We start from the raw sequence: 15975 nt of genomic DNA, 5'->3' as shown, positions 1-15975 counted from the left end.
AGCCCGCTAATTCGTCCTCGGGCCTTATCAGACTTACGGAATCATCAAGGAAATCTCGCGAGGGGAGCCAAGGCGATTCGACCGGAAGCTCGCTTAAGGCCCCCACCTAAGTCGGCCCAATCCTACCGGGAACGCCTTGATTAAGTTGCAGCAGCTGCTAGGTAGGCTAACGCTAACTAGGGTGAAATCTGTCACATTAGGCACATTAGGCATATCCAGTCCAGATCGGGGAGTGTCCCGCCTCCTCTTGTCCTCCGCTCCTAATTGACTCCTAATTGATAGTCAACAGTCCCACTATTAACATCACGGAGAGCTCGTAACTTGCAACATTAGGGACAGTTGCAACATACCTATGCTAAAATAATAATTTAATACACCAATTAAGCAGGCAAACAGAATCGGCTCTCCCGATAAGCCGATTTCATCGATTGGCAGTCGATACTGAAAGCGCCCCTACGTTTCTGATGGTTTCAGGGTGGTCGGAGCCGCGGTGGTCGGAGCGGCGGTGTGCGCCCGTATCCCAGGACTGGGCAAGAGTCAGCGAGAGTTGTGCAGAAAGGTGCCGTACGCGATGCCGGCAGTCGGTGAAGGCGCCGAGCTTGGGCTGAAGGAGTGTCGGCACCAGTTCCGGCACCATCGCTGGAACTGCTCGCACGTCGTGGAGAACCAGATTTTCGGCCACGTCGTCGTAGTCGGTGAGTACGCGATCCCTTCGCAAGCTCCGGGAGAGCGTAAGCTCGTTTACGTTCAAGGCACAAGACCATCGAATGGCTGGCTCATTAATGTTGAGCGCCACTGCTTGCAATATTTTCTATGGCGCTGTAACCCGAACGTAAACGTGATGCGAATACAGGGACAAGAAGAGCTTCGGTTCTGCCATATTTATTAAAGTGCACAATTTTTATTGATATATTGTATTTTGGGCGGGGGAGGGATGGAGGGGGTATGGGTTTGTTTTTACGGGGTGTGTATCTGTTTTCTATTATTAGCTGTATTAATTCCGATTGTGAATAAAATTGTTTTTCAAGATTTTCAGAATTCGAACGCGCGAGAGGGCGAAAAGTTAGTTGTCGTGTTTGTTCCGTAATGGCGAATATTTGTGATAAAATGAGTTTGGATGGAAAAGTTGAGATTAGTTGGTTTTTTCCGTGAATTAAAAATATTTTTTGTTGCGCAGGTGTGTACCTTAATTGTGCATACATTTCAATTTTTTATCATTTTGGATGATTGGCTGGGTGAGAGAGCTATAGATACAGAGGGAGAGAGAGAGAGAGAGAGAGAGAGAGCTATAGATACAGAGGGAGAGAGAGAGAGAGAGAGAGAGAGAGCTATAGATACAGAGGGAGAGAGAGAGAGAGAGAGAGAGAGAGCTATAGATACAGAGGGAGAGAGAGAGAGAGAGAGAGAGAGAGCTATAGATACAGAGATAGAGATAGAGAGAGAGAGAGAGAGAGAGATTGATGAAAAGTTCGGGCAGAATTTTAGGAGAAACATCGAAGACTCCCACGCACGGCTTAACGAGTCCGAGGGCGACAATGAGCCGACAATTAAGCCATAACTATTGGGCCCTCCTGTCTCAGATACGAAAATCATTCTTTCCATCGCACGACCCACGCACTTTTCAACAAGCTCGAAATATTTCTTATCATTAAAGTGAATTAATAGTCGATCGTAAAGTATAAGTTATACTCCTGTCGTATAAATCGGCAAAGTCAATGAGCCATGCGAAATTCGCTATCTATTTGTCGCGTATCTCGCTCGCTTATTCGTGTTTCTCTATATTGTAACGAGTTTCTCATTCGATCGTAGTGGTAAAAAATCCTCTAAATTCAATCAACGTTCCTCAAATAAGTATCTATCAATTTTCTAAAGATTTTTTTGCGCTTGACATTGAGTTCATACCTCCCAATTATAATCGTACAATTGTAGAAAGAACTTAATATTTTTGCCTTTTGAAATGAATGTGTTGTTATATAAATGTTATAGTGATCTACATAGCATATAAATGTTATAACCTTGTCTATTACTTAGCATTAGGATGTAATTAATTAATTAGTTTAACACTTGTTACTAATTATATGCGGTTAAAATCTAATGGTACAATAAATTCCAAAAAATTTGAAAATAAAAGAGAATCGTAATGTTGATATATTTTTATTCTGCAAATTATGTTTTGTTTTTTTGTTTGCTCTTCACCCCCCCCCCCCTTCCCAAAATTAACATAAATAATAGTAAACGCAAAAAAAGTAACGGGTGTAATCGTAAAATTTATCGTGAAAAATCAAAAAGTTTTATTGCACAATAATTTAGTAACAAAGCCGGTTAGAAAACTAGTTTTCATGTAAAAAGAATGTACAAAAGTGTCTTTTATATGCCTTAAATCTAAATAATTTCAATAACCCAATCAAATTAAATATTAATAATTGTATTATTGTTGAACATAGCTTAAAGATTTACGATCTAGTTAACAATCTTAAATTAATTACAAACTTTATGGGGGAGAAATTTCAAATAACGTGCTCGTACAGCTGCGCACACGTTGACAGATGTACAGGATAATGCGAAAGGCAGAAGGAAAATGTGACGCGATCCTCTTGCGTAAATATCGTTTAATGCTTGTTATTTGTCATGAAAATATTAGAAATCACAGCCTGAAAGCCACGTAGCTATTTGACTTCGTAGCCTTGTACGGAAGGAAGTATGGATAGTCGTGTAAATGATTTGTCGCGATTAGGCGCAGATTAGCGACAGATAAATCTGTACTATTGGAAATTAAAATAGGTCAGTTATCAATTTCTTAAGTGACAATATCATTTCACCATTTAATTATATTACGTAAACGAATAGAGCAATGGGAATATTGTCGAAACTCTCGTAAGCACATCTATATGTCTTTATTTAAATAATTGGTTGTAAATTATATCCTAAATAGTTAGATGATGGACGTTTATATACTCGAACCAATCACATTTTTTTTTTTTTTTAAATTTATGCAATATTACCATAATAACGTGAACTTTTAGAAATTAAATGTGAAATAAACAATTACGGAATAGGGAATAGGTTCCGGTGAAGGATGAGAGAGCACAGGATTGATTTATGTGATTGATGGTGGAGAAAAAAAAGTAGATATTGGTTAACCTAAACCGAAAGTTTTAATCGTAAATAATATTTTTCTTTTTTGCTTATTCTTTAATTAATTTATTTATTTATTTATTTATCTTTTATTATTACGTCACATTGTTAATTTCCTGTTGAAATTATTCAATTCGAGCACTATTTTTTTATCGGCCCCCGTGTACACACACACACACACACGCACGCACGCGCGTACGCACGCGCGCACACACACGCGCACACATCTAAAAATTGTTAACTGTACATAAATTTTAACAAACAGACTGCACTGTTGAAAATTAAATGAAAATATTGTTTACCTATTATGCAGTCGTATCGAACGTATAACGCTTTAAATGAAAATTTGCGATATTATATTACATCTTGTTGGCTATGTCGAATTGCGTGAAAAAGTATAATTATCACGGTCCTGATGAGTTTAAAATTAAACATGGCATAACCAATGCCCAAAAACAAAACAAAAAAAGCAATAGTCTATATCTTTTAACCTGCTCATTTCAATACTCCGAAAGTTTGTCGTACGCAACATTAAGGGCTTTTATTACTCATTTAAATATTGCGAAGGTGGCTTTTCTTGTTTATTCTATTTTTGACGGGCGGTAATGCTTGGACTGACTCGATGCAAGATCTCGCAAATACAAAAGACAAAACGAGACCTCGACGACAAAAAGAAGCACTTTAGTTTTTTCATGCGTTTAACTAATCAAAGGCCTTAATTACAGCGGGGCCACTAAAGCGGGGCCCCTTTGTGCAGTAATACAAACCACCGACAAACGTTATGTACACATCGATGCTTCTCATTTGCTTAACACGCAGGAACGTGGCTGCGGTAGAGTTCAATAATCGTCTATTTTGTATTCTCGTTGCAATGAAATGTCGTGGTATTAAATTAGAAACTTCTCTCCCCGACATAATGCTCGTGGCTCGATTAATTATTCATTTTCGCGTATTTCGGCGACCATAGTGTTGGATTGCCAAGCAGTGGTCATAAGGTGCTCGTATAGTAAAATCCATAGACTCGTAAAGGTGATAATGGTGCCGATATAACGAACGTGATTTTTGTAAAAGCAGTCTTGGATTTACAAAAGAAGTTTCACGAGTCCATAGGCCGGACCCATAAAGAAGCTAAATGGACCAAGTGTCTCTTTAATAGCTATTTGTTTTCAATCTACGCGCACTGATCAGCACTGGCAGGCGGTCCCTCGATGCCCAGTGCCAATAACATTCGTAACATTAAGTTGGGCCCCTTAATTAAAAAGTGGCCGGCATGCGCTGAGAGCTTTCGCGAACTCTCGTAAGCCGTGCAAAATCATAAAACCTATTAAATGCGAGGGCAAGCCGAAATGCCGAGGCGTCCGTGTTACACTCGCGCCCACCTTGTCTGCACACCCTGGGACAGCGGAGCAGCCGAACAAGATTACCGAACACCATATTCTCAGCTCGCTCCATTAGTCGCGCGCCCACGAGTGACGGACGTTTCTTCGCTCATCCCCGGCGCTCGCAATTTAAAGGTTCGCACGGCCGCAGGAGGAATTGCGTTTTCGTGCCCCTTGCGTGAGAGCGAGCCGACTACGTACGAGCCGTCGTACGAGAGCGAGAGCCTCGACAAAAAAGCTCCGCAGCCAGGGCTCCGGATATCGTGAGCCCTGGCGTGGGATACATTTGACAGTCGCGTCCTTCGTTTTCTCCCTGGGCCCTTTCGCCTTTCTGACCTCGCTCGCTCTCATCTTTGTATTTTTGAAACTTTGGTCGTCTCGCGATAGCTGCACCTGGATTCGCTTTAAGCGTGCCTTCCGGATAACTTAACACGACATTTATCTTTCGACATTTATCTTTCGCCATTTATCCACGCGAGCTTCACACGGACACTAGTCTTCGTGACTTTTGCTGCCTTCAGTCCGTTAAGACGAATGATTAATGATTTAATCATTATACGCCAATAGTTTTAGTAAATAAAAATCAAGGATTGAACTGCATTATGCACACCTCCGATTAGGCATGACGGCTGAATCTATTAATTGAACGATACTTTATACTATCTCTTTAATCGGCGCAATATACCGCTTAAGAATATAGCGTAGGAGGGTTCTTGGATGTTTTAGGGATAAAAATGTATTGTATTTAAAGGATATCATTTATGTTTAAATTTACATTTATATTTCGATATCAGCTTTCAAATTGCCATTGCCGGCTTCTTTTTTGGTTTTTTTTTTGTTTTTTTGTTTTTTTTTTTTTTGTTTTGTTGCATTTTTTCTTTTGTTTTTATACATAATTTGACATTATAAAGGATGTTTGTGAATGATTTACATAATTTATTAGTCCGAGAAACAAAACTCGCCGTATGTGGATTTGAAAGTTCTTTGACATTATGCATTTCGATAAAAGACTTACCTCGACATTACATTATTTTAACTATTTACCTATATATTTGAAATAGGCTTAGGGATCTTTTTTCTCTATAATAAAGAAATTTATTTCTTTTGAAATGATAGGCATATATAAGGGAATATTTACAATAAAAAATATACTCTAACATTTTAATTTTCAAAACTTAATCATTGGTTGTGTGACGTTATACAGTTATTCGGCCGTACATTTATAATAATAATATTATCGAATATCCTGTCACGTACTATTTTTACATTTTCAAAACATTTATTTAAATTTTTATATTCATACCTCTACTCGAGTATTATAGAAATTAATAACTTATACTACATCAGAGATATAGAAATAACAATACATTTATCAACAATACATACGCATTTATCATACGTACGTAAACTTATAATAATAAATAAGAATGGATAATGCGTTACTAATAAAGAACTACTTATTATATATTATTTTTTCTTTCTTCATCCAATTCTTTGATGGTTATTATTTCAATAAGAAACGATGTTCTTTCATCATTTATCTTTACTCCCTTCACTCTTTTATTATAAACAAGATAAGCAATTAAGCATTTTTGTTTATAAATATTATCACGTAAACGAGCTAGGGAAATGTACGTTATTCTCAAATATGAAAGTATTGATTATTAATTTTACAATAATTTTAATGATAAGACATTATTTAACGTAACATAAAAAAAACAAAATATATATATATATATATATATATATATATATATACATACATAAATGAACATACAATATTTTAGTTTATAATAAATAATACACGATATATACAACATATACTAATATAGTAAATAACTAATATAGTATAGGGATAAAATATAGTAAAAAATATTTGGTTAAATACTGTTGAGACTTTAGTAGATAACTCATTGGAATTTCAAATAAATTTGATAAAAATATATTAACTATTACAAACTATAATTCTACAATAGGAGATTTGTTAAACGTTTTATTTGATAATAAATTAATTAGTATTGTCGAGAATATAATAAATATTCCATGTACTATACTATAATAAAATAGTTTCATAAAAAAAATTTTTTTTTTTTTAACATAATTTTAATTAACATCGATATATCGTTCATTAGCGAATACAATAATTCGGATACAAAAATAATGAATTACGTTACTTAATATCGTATTTTTTCATTAAAATATAAAAAATTTCGACTATAAAATATTATGCAATTAAATTGAAGGTGGACAAGAGACTATTTATTATCAGTAGTTATTTTAATATGATAGTACTATCTCTAAATAATAAATCTTCAAGAATAAAATATTTGTCGGACGTTATCAAGTTAAAATACTCGATTAACGTATGGTATGAAATATGAAAGGATTTCGCTAAAGAAAAATAGAGCATACGAAGCTGGTGATTTGAACGAATTTCGCAGAGAAAACAGCATCCTTAAACAAAATAATCCGATCGCTCGACTCCCTCCTGTTGAGGAAGTCGCTTACGAAAGAAAAAGAGACTGGCAAGTAATTAAATGACCACGAGGGTATAAATAAAACGCGGGCAGTCCGTGCGTCCGCTAACTTAATTAGTGAAATTAACGGACCGCTCGACACATCGCGGCTAAGTGTCTTATATTTTCACCACAGGGCTTAAAATGTATTATATGTACCTACTAATGCTCGACGTACGTACACAGCATATTGCGTGGGAGTAAATATCTGCGTTCTCGAATTTAACTGCCGATAATTCGGTCCTCTTTTTCGCGACGGCAATTCCCGGCAATTTCTAGACTTGTAAGAACCGGAATCCAGGCGTTTCGCTTACGATTTCCTCCAGCTTCAGGCCGAGCGCGTGTAGTTTTCGATTAATATTATTGATCGCTGTGTATTTTATGTTTAAGAAATATATTAGCGCATATAAAATTTAGCTCCTGTTTGCCAGGAATAAAGAGAGAAAAGTAACGAGTTTCTTTTCTTTTATTACTTGACGATGGCCGACCAATTTTAAATTAACATTTATTCTCTTGCGAGTGCTGGAATCCTCACGGATTCGCAATTTATACGCGTGGAGCCAAAATTTATACGCCCGCAGGTCTTTAGTATCGTTACAAAGAAAAGAAAAAACTCGATCGAATAATAAGATGAAACGTGTTTGAGTCTTACCAGAATTATATTCCGATCATTTATATATCCGATTCTTTTATATATCTATGCACGCCACTGGTAAAATGTTTCTATTACCAAATTTAAAAACAATTTTTAGTTTACAACACTATTATAAAGAATTTATGAACTATTCGAATTATCTTATTCGATGAATATACACATCAACATTTATACACATAAGATATTAATAAACAAATTTTTAATTACAAGTTCTCGTATTTCAAAGAATTGATAATTGTCGGGAAAGAGACTCTTAAGAAAATCAAATTCCTCTATCTTACGCAAGAGATTTGATGGCGAACAAGTGATTTAATAATCAAAATCGACATCTCGTTGATCCAAAGAAAGAATAGACATTGAAAAGCTGTTGACATGCATACGTTTGCGTATTTACATAAAATCAATGTTTGAAAAGTAGATGAAAAAAAAAAAAGAAAAAAAAAAGGCCTTTAATAGTATATCTTGTAGGCAATAACAATCTAACTAAAGCGTAGGTCGATGTACCTGACAGTTAATAAACTCCTATTTTAATCTAAATCTACGCGCCTAAATTATCAAACGATACAATGTAAAATTCATGATCTCATTCGAACTTCCGACATAACAACATACATTTGCACTTTACTGCTAATTTCATATTAATGAATGAACATGCGATGGTCTATTTAAAAATTACAATTTCTATGTAATGCAAATTATTAGAAAAAAAATTATATTAACTAATATCTACTATGTACTTGGATGTTATGTCATGTCAAATGAGCATCGATTGACGAGTCTACATTTTTCTCTTAACCGTTACATAATTATAACACGATATTAAACAGCTTAACAAGTTACTTCAATATTAACAAATACGAAGAAAAGGATTAAAACTGTATCGTGAATTAAAAAATGCTTTATACGCATATTGAACAAATTTATTATTTATTAAATTTGCGATTAATATAAAAATACGTACAGTCTTACTTCATATCGTATCATTCGTATTCCAATCAGCGTATTTGGATACTTTTATGTACCTATGAATGCCACTGGTAAAATTATTGTATTACCGAATTTGCAAACAATTTTTAGAAAGTATACTATTATCTGTAATTTATGTACCACTCGAATTATCTTCTGCGAAACATATATGTATGTATATTTATATTGATGATATATATTTAAAAATTTTAAGAAATGAAATGTAATTATGAAAAAGCAGACCGTTTATAAGTAAGTGCCTTTTTTATGTCAGAAACGACATGAGTAACGCAAATATTTCATATATATATATATATATATATATATATATATATATATATATTTGATATCCATATAATTTACGGTATAGGTTTATTATGTACATATATTATTTGTTTCAATTAATTTTATAAGTGGTTACGTTTGAAAATATTATTTTTACTTTCATAAGTTATGCTTCCCCCACTTTATATTTGGTGGTATCGCAATATACGGCCTGGGAAATTTACAGAAGAAACCGTATTATGAGATTCCAACAACGGCATAATCTATATAAAATAAAGTTTTTAATACAATTCTAAACCACTTACTTATTAAGTTAATTATAATCGGTTACATATTATTATTATTCATGATCAAAGAATTTTCTGGATGCCTTCGATATTAGTATACTAAAAGTACATTACGTCGAATTCCAAAATTAATACATATTATATATGCTTTTACTCAAACTGATAATATAAAATTAATTTTCAACGACGAATTAAAATTAAAACTTGAATGAACAACAAAATTCTATATAATGAATTACAATATCTTGTAAAATAATTACCTCGATTGCATATTTCAGCTACATTAAAGCGGCATGCACACGTAAAAACGAGTAAACTCATTCACGCAAACGCGCACACACGCACACGTGTATAAATAAATATTTATCAATTTATAATCGAATAGCTTTATTAATATATTTCATTCGATAAATACTCGTACATTATTTAAAAGTTGCAAAAATTATTTTCCAATGTACAATATTTGTTTTATATTAAATATTCTAATTCGATATGGTCTTTTGCGATATTGTTTTAATTGTTACTTAATTATAACACGATATTAAAAAACTTAACGAGTTAATTCAGTTAAGATGGTGGGAATTTGTTAATTGTAATCACAGAATTTCCAAACTAAATAGAATGATTTAAACATTCATCCGTTATACTGATATAATTTAAAAATGTACTTTTTTGGGACAATAAGATAGAAAAATCCATATATATATATATATATATATATATATATATATATATATATGTATATATATATATATATTTGAGTAGATATAGTATTGGAGTTATAGCGTAATTGTTATCAATTCCATTGTATATTAAATGATATTTTATATGGCATATTTTAACTCATGTAAAAATAATATATAAATATTATAAATTCTGTATATATCAATATTTGCATTTACTATTAATTATAAATATAAGATTTTGATAATAATGGATTTTCCAGATTAACATTTTCTTACAATGTCGCACGAATGTATATAAAGTTTCTTTCGGTCCATTATTTATAACAATATGCCCACAACTGAAGTAATTTCTGAATCGCGTGTATTCTGTTTATTGAATTTTAATTTGGAATCGTTAACAACTAATTTAGAAATAACGAGTATTGGTTATGACTTGAGTTGTATTTTATTATAAAATATTATATTTACTGAAATAATTTTCTGATAATTGACCATTCAGTTTAATCAAGTAATTCAGATGAATATATTTGAATGCAACTGTTACCGATTGTTCAACAAACTTTTTAATATATAACTAAAAAAATAATTGTGTGATTTTATATTTATTTTTGATTAAATTTTTATTTTAATTGATTCTACTACTGCTTCTATATTTATAAAAAATACATCATATAAAATGCACATTAGTTAAAAAATTATTAAATAATGGAAAAGCTTGAATGTTAGCTAATGGTGTAATAGATTAAAAGACCAGAATAACTTACGTTTTAAATTTCGTAAATAATGAGTAATATTGAAATTGTGTAATATACGTAGATTTAGCATATAAAATAAATGATACAAGTAATTATTATGAATACGTGTCACGAATTTGGCAATATTTTTTTAATATTATTGCCAACTATAGACTCGCCTAATTTGTGAATTATTTTGTTTAGTTAGAAAATACATTCTAGCTACATATGCTTGTTTTTGCATAATTCATAATGTCTATAATTCTTAATATACATATACATATACTCATTGAAGAGAACAATAATTATTATTGATTTCGTATTATAACAATAAATATTTGAAAAGTTTAAATATATGTATATATTATAATTATTGTCGTAAATAATTGTTTATCTATTTTTTTTTTTTTTTTTTTTTTTTTTTTTTTTTTTTACAAATGTGTTATTACAAATAGTTCCTATTCAGAATTTGTTACATATCAAATAATAATTTCAACTTTTTTTATTTTACGATTTTACTTTATTTGTATTCCTTAATTCCATGTATGCAAATGAATTGGAATAATATGTTTTATCATCATAAGTATCAAAGTTATTTAATAATAGATTTACCGATTGATATAGAATGTAAATGGTTTTTCTCGTTTTAATTACAAATATTATACTTTATATTTGCCTTTAATGTTAGAAAAAAATGAAAATACAAATTTTTTATTCGTATATTAAATTTTCTATCGAATATATATTATTTGAGATTTAGTTATATTCATAGTTATTCGGTGCATATATATATATATATATATATATATATATATATATATACAACTCTGAATATGATTATTTATTTATATTTGAATAAGAATAATGTTTCATATATTTTTAATAGAAAAGATGTTTTTATGCTCTGTCAATTCTATCTAATCGAAACTCGTACGTAATTGTACGTCAACTGGTTTATTTAATTTATTTGTTAACCGAATAATAAATGTTCCCCATCTCTGTTCTTCTCCCATTTGTTCTGCATATTTTTAATTCTGTAATTTCATGTGGAGATATAGATGCACTTTCTCGTACTGATTATAAAATTTTATTCGTGTAATAAATAAAAGTAATCTATATATACATCGAATATCAAAATAATCTTGACTTTTTTTATAATTCTTTATACGTTTAGATTTCACTAAGTTTTTAATTTGAATCGATCGTTTATCTGATATTATTTTACAAACTATTTTAATTGATATAAAATAATGATAGTTGTTTATTATCACTTTTTTTCTTCCGGCAAATTATTGTAATGCGTGTATTAGTTTGCTACATTGTGTAATGTTAATAATTTTTATTTAAGGCAATGCGTGGATTTTTTAAATTAAGTAACTGCCTTCGTTTTCCATAAGCTTGTAAATATTAAAAAAAAATTCGTATATCAGCCTTCTGATTGTATAAATTAATGTCCGCTTAATTAAAGACAAAAAAAAGTCAGGCAGTGTATAATTTGTATACAATACAAATATATATATATATATATATATATAAATATTTAATAGCGAAGTAAGTGGAAGTTTATCAAAAAATGCTTCACAGATATTTAAGGATATTTGAATTTTTAGCCGGAATGCACTTTAATATCTAAGGTAGAACCTAAAGAATAGCTTTTATTATTCACTTTTAGTTAATGCTAACAACGCTTTTATTAGAGCAAGTAGATTTATTTAAAATGCAGTTTTATGTTATTCAATTAAAAATGAATAAAAAAATTCTTCAGCCTGTCAACGTTTTACTATGAAGACCACTTATACTCTTATCTTAAATTACTTCAATTAAGTATATGAATTTTATTGAACATAAAATACATGTATACAGTATTTACTTTATTGCAATTAACGAAGCCATACAAAAATAATTGGAAAAAAATTTAATACTAAAAGCGAGAAAATTCAAAACTACTTTTATCAGTTGTTTGATACAAAAGCTAAATATCAATTCTATTCGACACTTGCCTGTATGTTACACAAAAATACTTTACTTATTTATTAATATTACAATTTTCGTAGTTTATTTTTAAATTAATGGCGCTCCCTTTTTCTTACAATTTTATAATAATACCCTTCATTATATATACAAAAAAAAAATGATGTGTAATTTCGCTTTAATTGAGTACGCGGAATTTAGAGATAATAATTCTAGTTGTATATTTAAAAATAATAGTGAAACATACGTGGAACTATCGTCAAACAGCTTCTCTATTTATTACGGTGATTTCAGACGAGAATAAACATAATGCTTTATTATCTATAATACTACATTTATCTACACTATACACAATGATCGTACACTGTTTGATGTAAAATACGCGAAAAAAATTCAGTTTTTACCGTTAATTTTCAGCTCGCACAGACATTATAATTAAAGACTCGGAAGAAAAAAATGTTTATCTCATTTCTTCGAAAACGATTCTATTATGTCCGAAGAATCGTTTTGCTCACTTTTTTCCAAGATTTTTTGTTTTTTTTTTTATCTCCACCTCTCTCTCTCTCTCTCAAGCACACACACGCGCACGCATCTTCCGTCAGAGCCTTTGTTTTTTCTTAAATCATGCGCTTACCCGTCGCAATACGGACGTTTTTTAAATTTTCAAAGAGAAGAGTAGTGAAGAAGGCCTCGACTTCCTGAATCGCGTGTGACTCGTTGCCGCGCATAACGTCTCGATCGTGCGAGAGGACGATTCTAATTAACAGAGGAGCCATTTCGACATTCCGCCTTGATTATCCGATGACCAAGAGCTCGTTCCCTCGCTCCGATATACGACGATTAATATGTAAGATTCGAGTTTTTATGGCCACGTGCGTAAAATCGACTAGATAATGCCTCCTTGTGATGCGTAGTGTGACCTTTTAAATTTTTATTACATTTTTTCATTTTTTCACTCGTCTGCTAAATTTATTATAGCCTACTTTAGAAATGCTCTTGTAAAACTATGTGCATTTCGAAATCTATGATGTGATGTATTATACTATATTTGACAAGAATGTTTTTTTTTTTTTTTTTTTTTTTTTTTTTTTTTTTTTTTTTTTTTTTTTTATTAGTTATATTTTGACTTTAAGATTGTCAATTGTTATTATTATAATACATAATTTGGTTTATATATATATATATATATGTATATATAAATTCACGTCGCTGAACCGTCATATTTTCTTACATATATATATATATATATATATATATATATTACGAAAGTTTTTCGGTATTGTAGTTATTTTAATCTTTCTTTTGATTTGCAATTTACTGGCAAAGTTATAATACGATTGGAAGCTAAATTGATTAGAAATATTGAAATTTTATTTCGTTACTATCGAAATCCAGTCTTTAAGTATACAATTCGAATACCATTATGATATTATTTCTCCATTAGCATATTTTCAAAATAAATACTAGCTTAAAAAATTTTACTTTCTCCGATGTACAATGGTGTATTTGAGTTTCGGTATTTCTGTACAATACCCTTCATCCGATTGGTCGAACAAAAAATTATTTTCAAATACTCTTGCCCATAAGCTCGAGAAATTCAGAAAATTACTTTCAACTGCTACAAGCATATAACCAATGACGTCCATTTAAAAATTCGGCTACAAGTGCAGTCGACCTTACCAAGCATTATCCGGACAAATGTATGGGTGGGCCGACGTTAAAAGTTACGCAAAGTTCATTTAGCCCGAAGAATGCTTTTGCCGACACGTAAGAGCGACTGAACGCTTCGCAATCACGGTTATTCGACTCAAGTGACCGATTTGTAATCTAAACTGGTTGGTTAGTGCAGAAACGGTGAGCTCGTGATTGCCAGATACTTCCACCTGCCTTTAATCTCGTTCGCTTCTCGGCGGATTTACGAGGACCACCGTCAACATCCTGCGACACATGCGATCGGTGCTTTCGGCCCTCTCGCACGCATGCAAATTGTTTTCTTTATAATTAATTGGCGCGCAGCTGTGAGAGCTTTTGAGGAATTTAATATCCCAGTGGCGTGGCGCTTTTACTTAAAAAAATATGCGTTTTCCGTTGATGTAATGTTCGATGAATGATGAAATGTCGCGAAAGGCAGATTTCTAAGGTGCTTCCCACTATATTAATGTACATACGTTTTATAAAAAAATTAAGAGACTGTACTACGTATCGATGATTAGCGTAAATTTTTTTTACAAGAATACCTCGAAAATATTTTGGTTTTTTTAATTGAAGTTGACGTTAAATGCGATGCTGTGATATGCGATTACAGAACCAAATTAAACAAGTTAATTATAGATTTATTTATTTTGTGATTTCCTTAATTGCATTATATTAATCGAGCGGTTGGATTTTTTTTTTTACTAAAGTAAATTTACGAGGCCCGTAATTCGTAATCGGCGACATTGCATTATTTCGCGCTCCAATTATACTACTGAAACAATCAAAATTAAATGTCGACAGAACTACGCCGGAATTACTAAAAAGCTTTGCTTCATAGCCTTTCAAACAATAGTTTCAACGCTCTGAGAAATCTTTTTTCACCCACAAGTATAAAAGCTTAATAGTTCAGCCCGAGCAAAATTAACGATTTCCGCCCAACTAATAATTAAACAAATAGAATTTAATTTAAATTTAAAGTCGGTAAGTCTGTAGAACGACTGCAAAAAGATATCACTTTGAACGCAAAACATCGGCATGCGTGTCTCATTGGACAAAGATGAATAAAAAGTCGGGAGGAGAGCAGTGAGAGAGAGAGAGAGAGAGAGATAGAGAGAGAGAGAGAGAGTGAATGAGAGCGGGAGGGGGGGTGGGGAAATATGCAAAAGATAAATGAATAAAAGAGCTTCTACTAGTACTTTCTCATTAAAGGGCAGTATCTTAGTCGCATAAACGACACTCACAGTGGTGTATTATCTCGTTGTGTCATAACTCGCTTATGCCTTGTTGCAATTAGGATTTCATACATAGAAATCCCTTCTGCATTCTTAAGAGCGAAGGAGCGCGTCCTATAAATATTCAGTGTTCCCGCATAGCAAGTGCACGTTTATTTGAAGCTCGCGCAAGTATGGTCAAGATAGTGGTATAAGATAGATAGATAGGAGAAAGGGGAAACGAAAAATGAAAAAGAGAGATAGAGCGAGGGAGAGGGATACAGAATGAGAGAGAGAGAGAGAGAGAGAGAGAGAGAGAGAATGCGTGTGTGAGAGTGCGAGAGGGCTGTTATGCGTACTGGGTATGTACGTAATTGTATCGTGTCTCAGTCGATCTGTCTCTGTCGACTTTATCTTTTACTGCTAATTTGTTCAATAGACCGCGTTTCACTCTT

At 32.0% G+C, this 15975-nt stretch overlaps 1 protein-coding gene across 2 annotated transcripts in view; it reads left to right on the top strand.

Annotated features, from left to right (window-relative positions):
- The window catches only part of LOC105362923 (Wnt oncogene analog 2), a 92715-nt gene that overhangs the window by 41564 nt on the left and 35176 nt on the right, over positions 1-15975 (top strand). For both annotated transcript variants that reach the window (XM_011500468.1, XM_011500467.1), the window contains exon 2: positions 475-695. In XM_011500468.1, the coding sequence (XP_011498770.1) occupies positions 475-695 (221 nt within the window). The remainder of the gene's footprint in view (positions 1-474; positions 696-15975) is intronic.

Source organism: Ceratosolen solmsi, unplaced genomic scaffold (genome assembly GCF_000503995.2).
Source record: "Ceratosolen solmsi marchali unplaced genomic scaffold, CerSol_1.0 scaffold56, whole genome shotgun sequence".
In the NCBI taxonomy this organism is placed as follows: domain Eukaryota; kingdom Metazoa; phylum Arthropoda; class Insecta; order Hymenoptera; family Agaonidae; genus Ceratosolen; species Ceratosolen solmsi.
The sequence above is the reverse complement of the archived record's forward strand: the minus strand, read 5'-3'. Positions and strand labels throughout refer to the sequence as shown.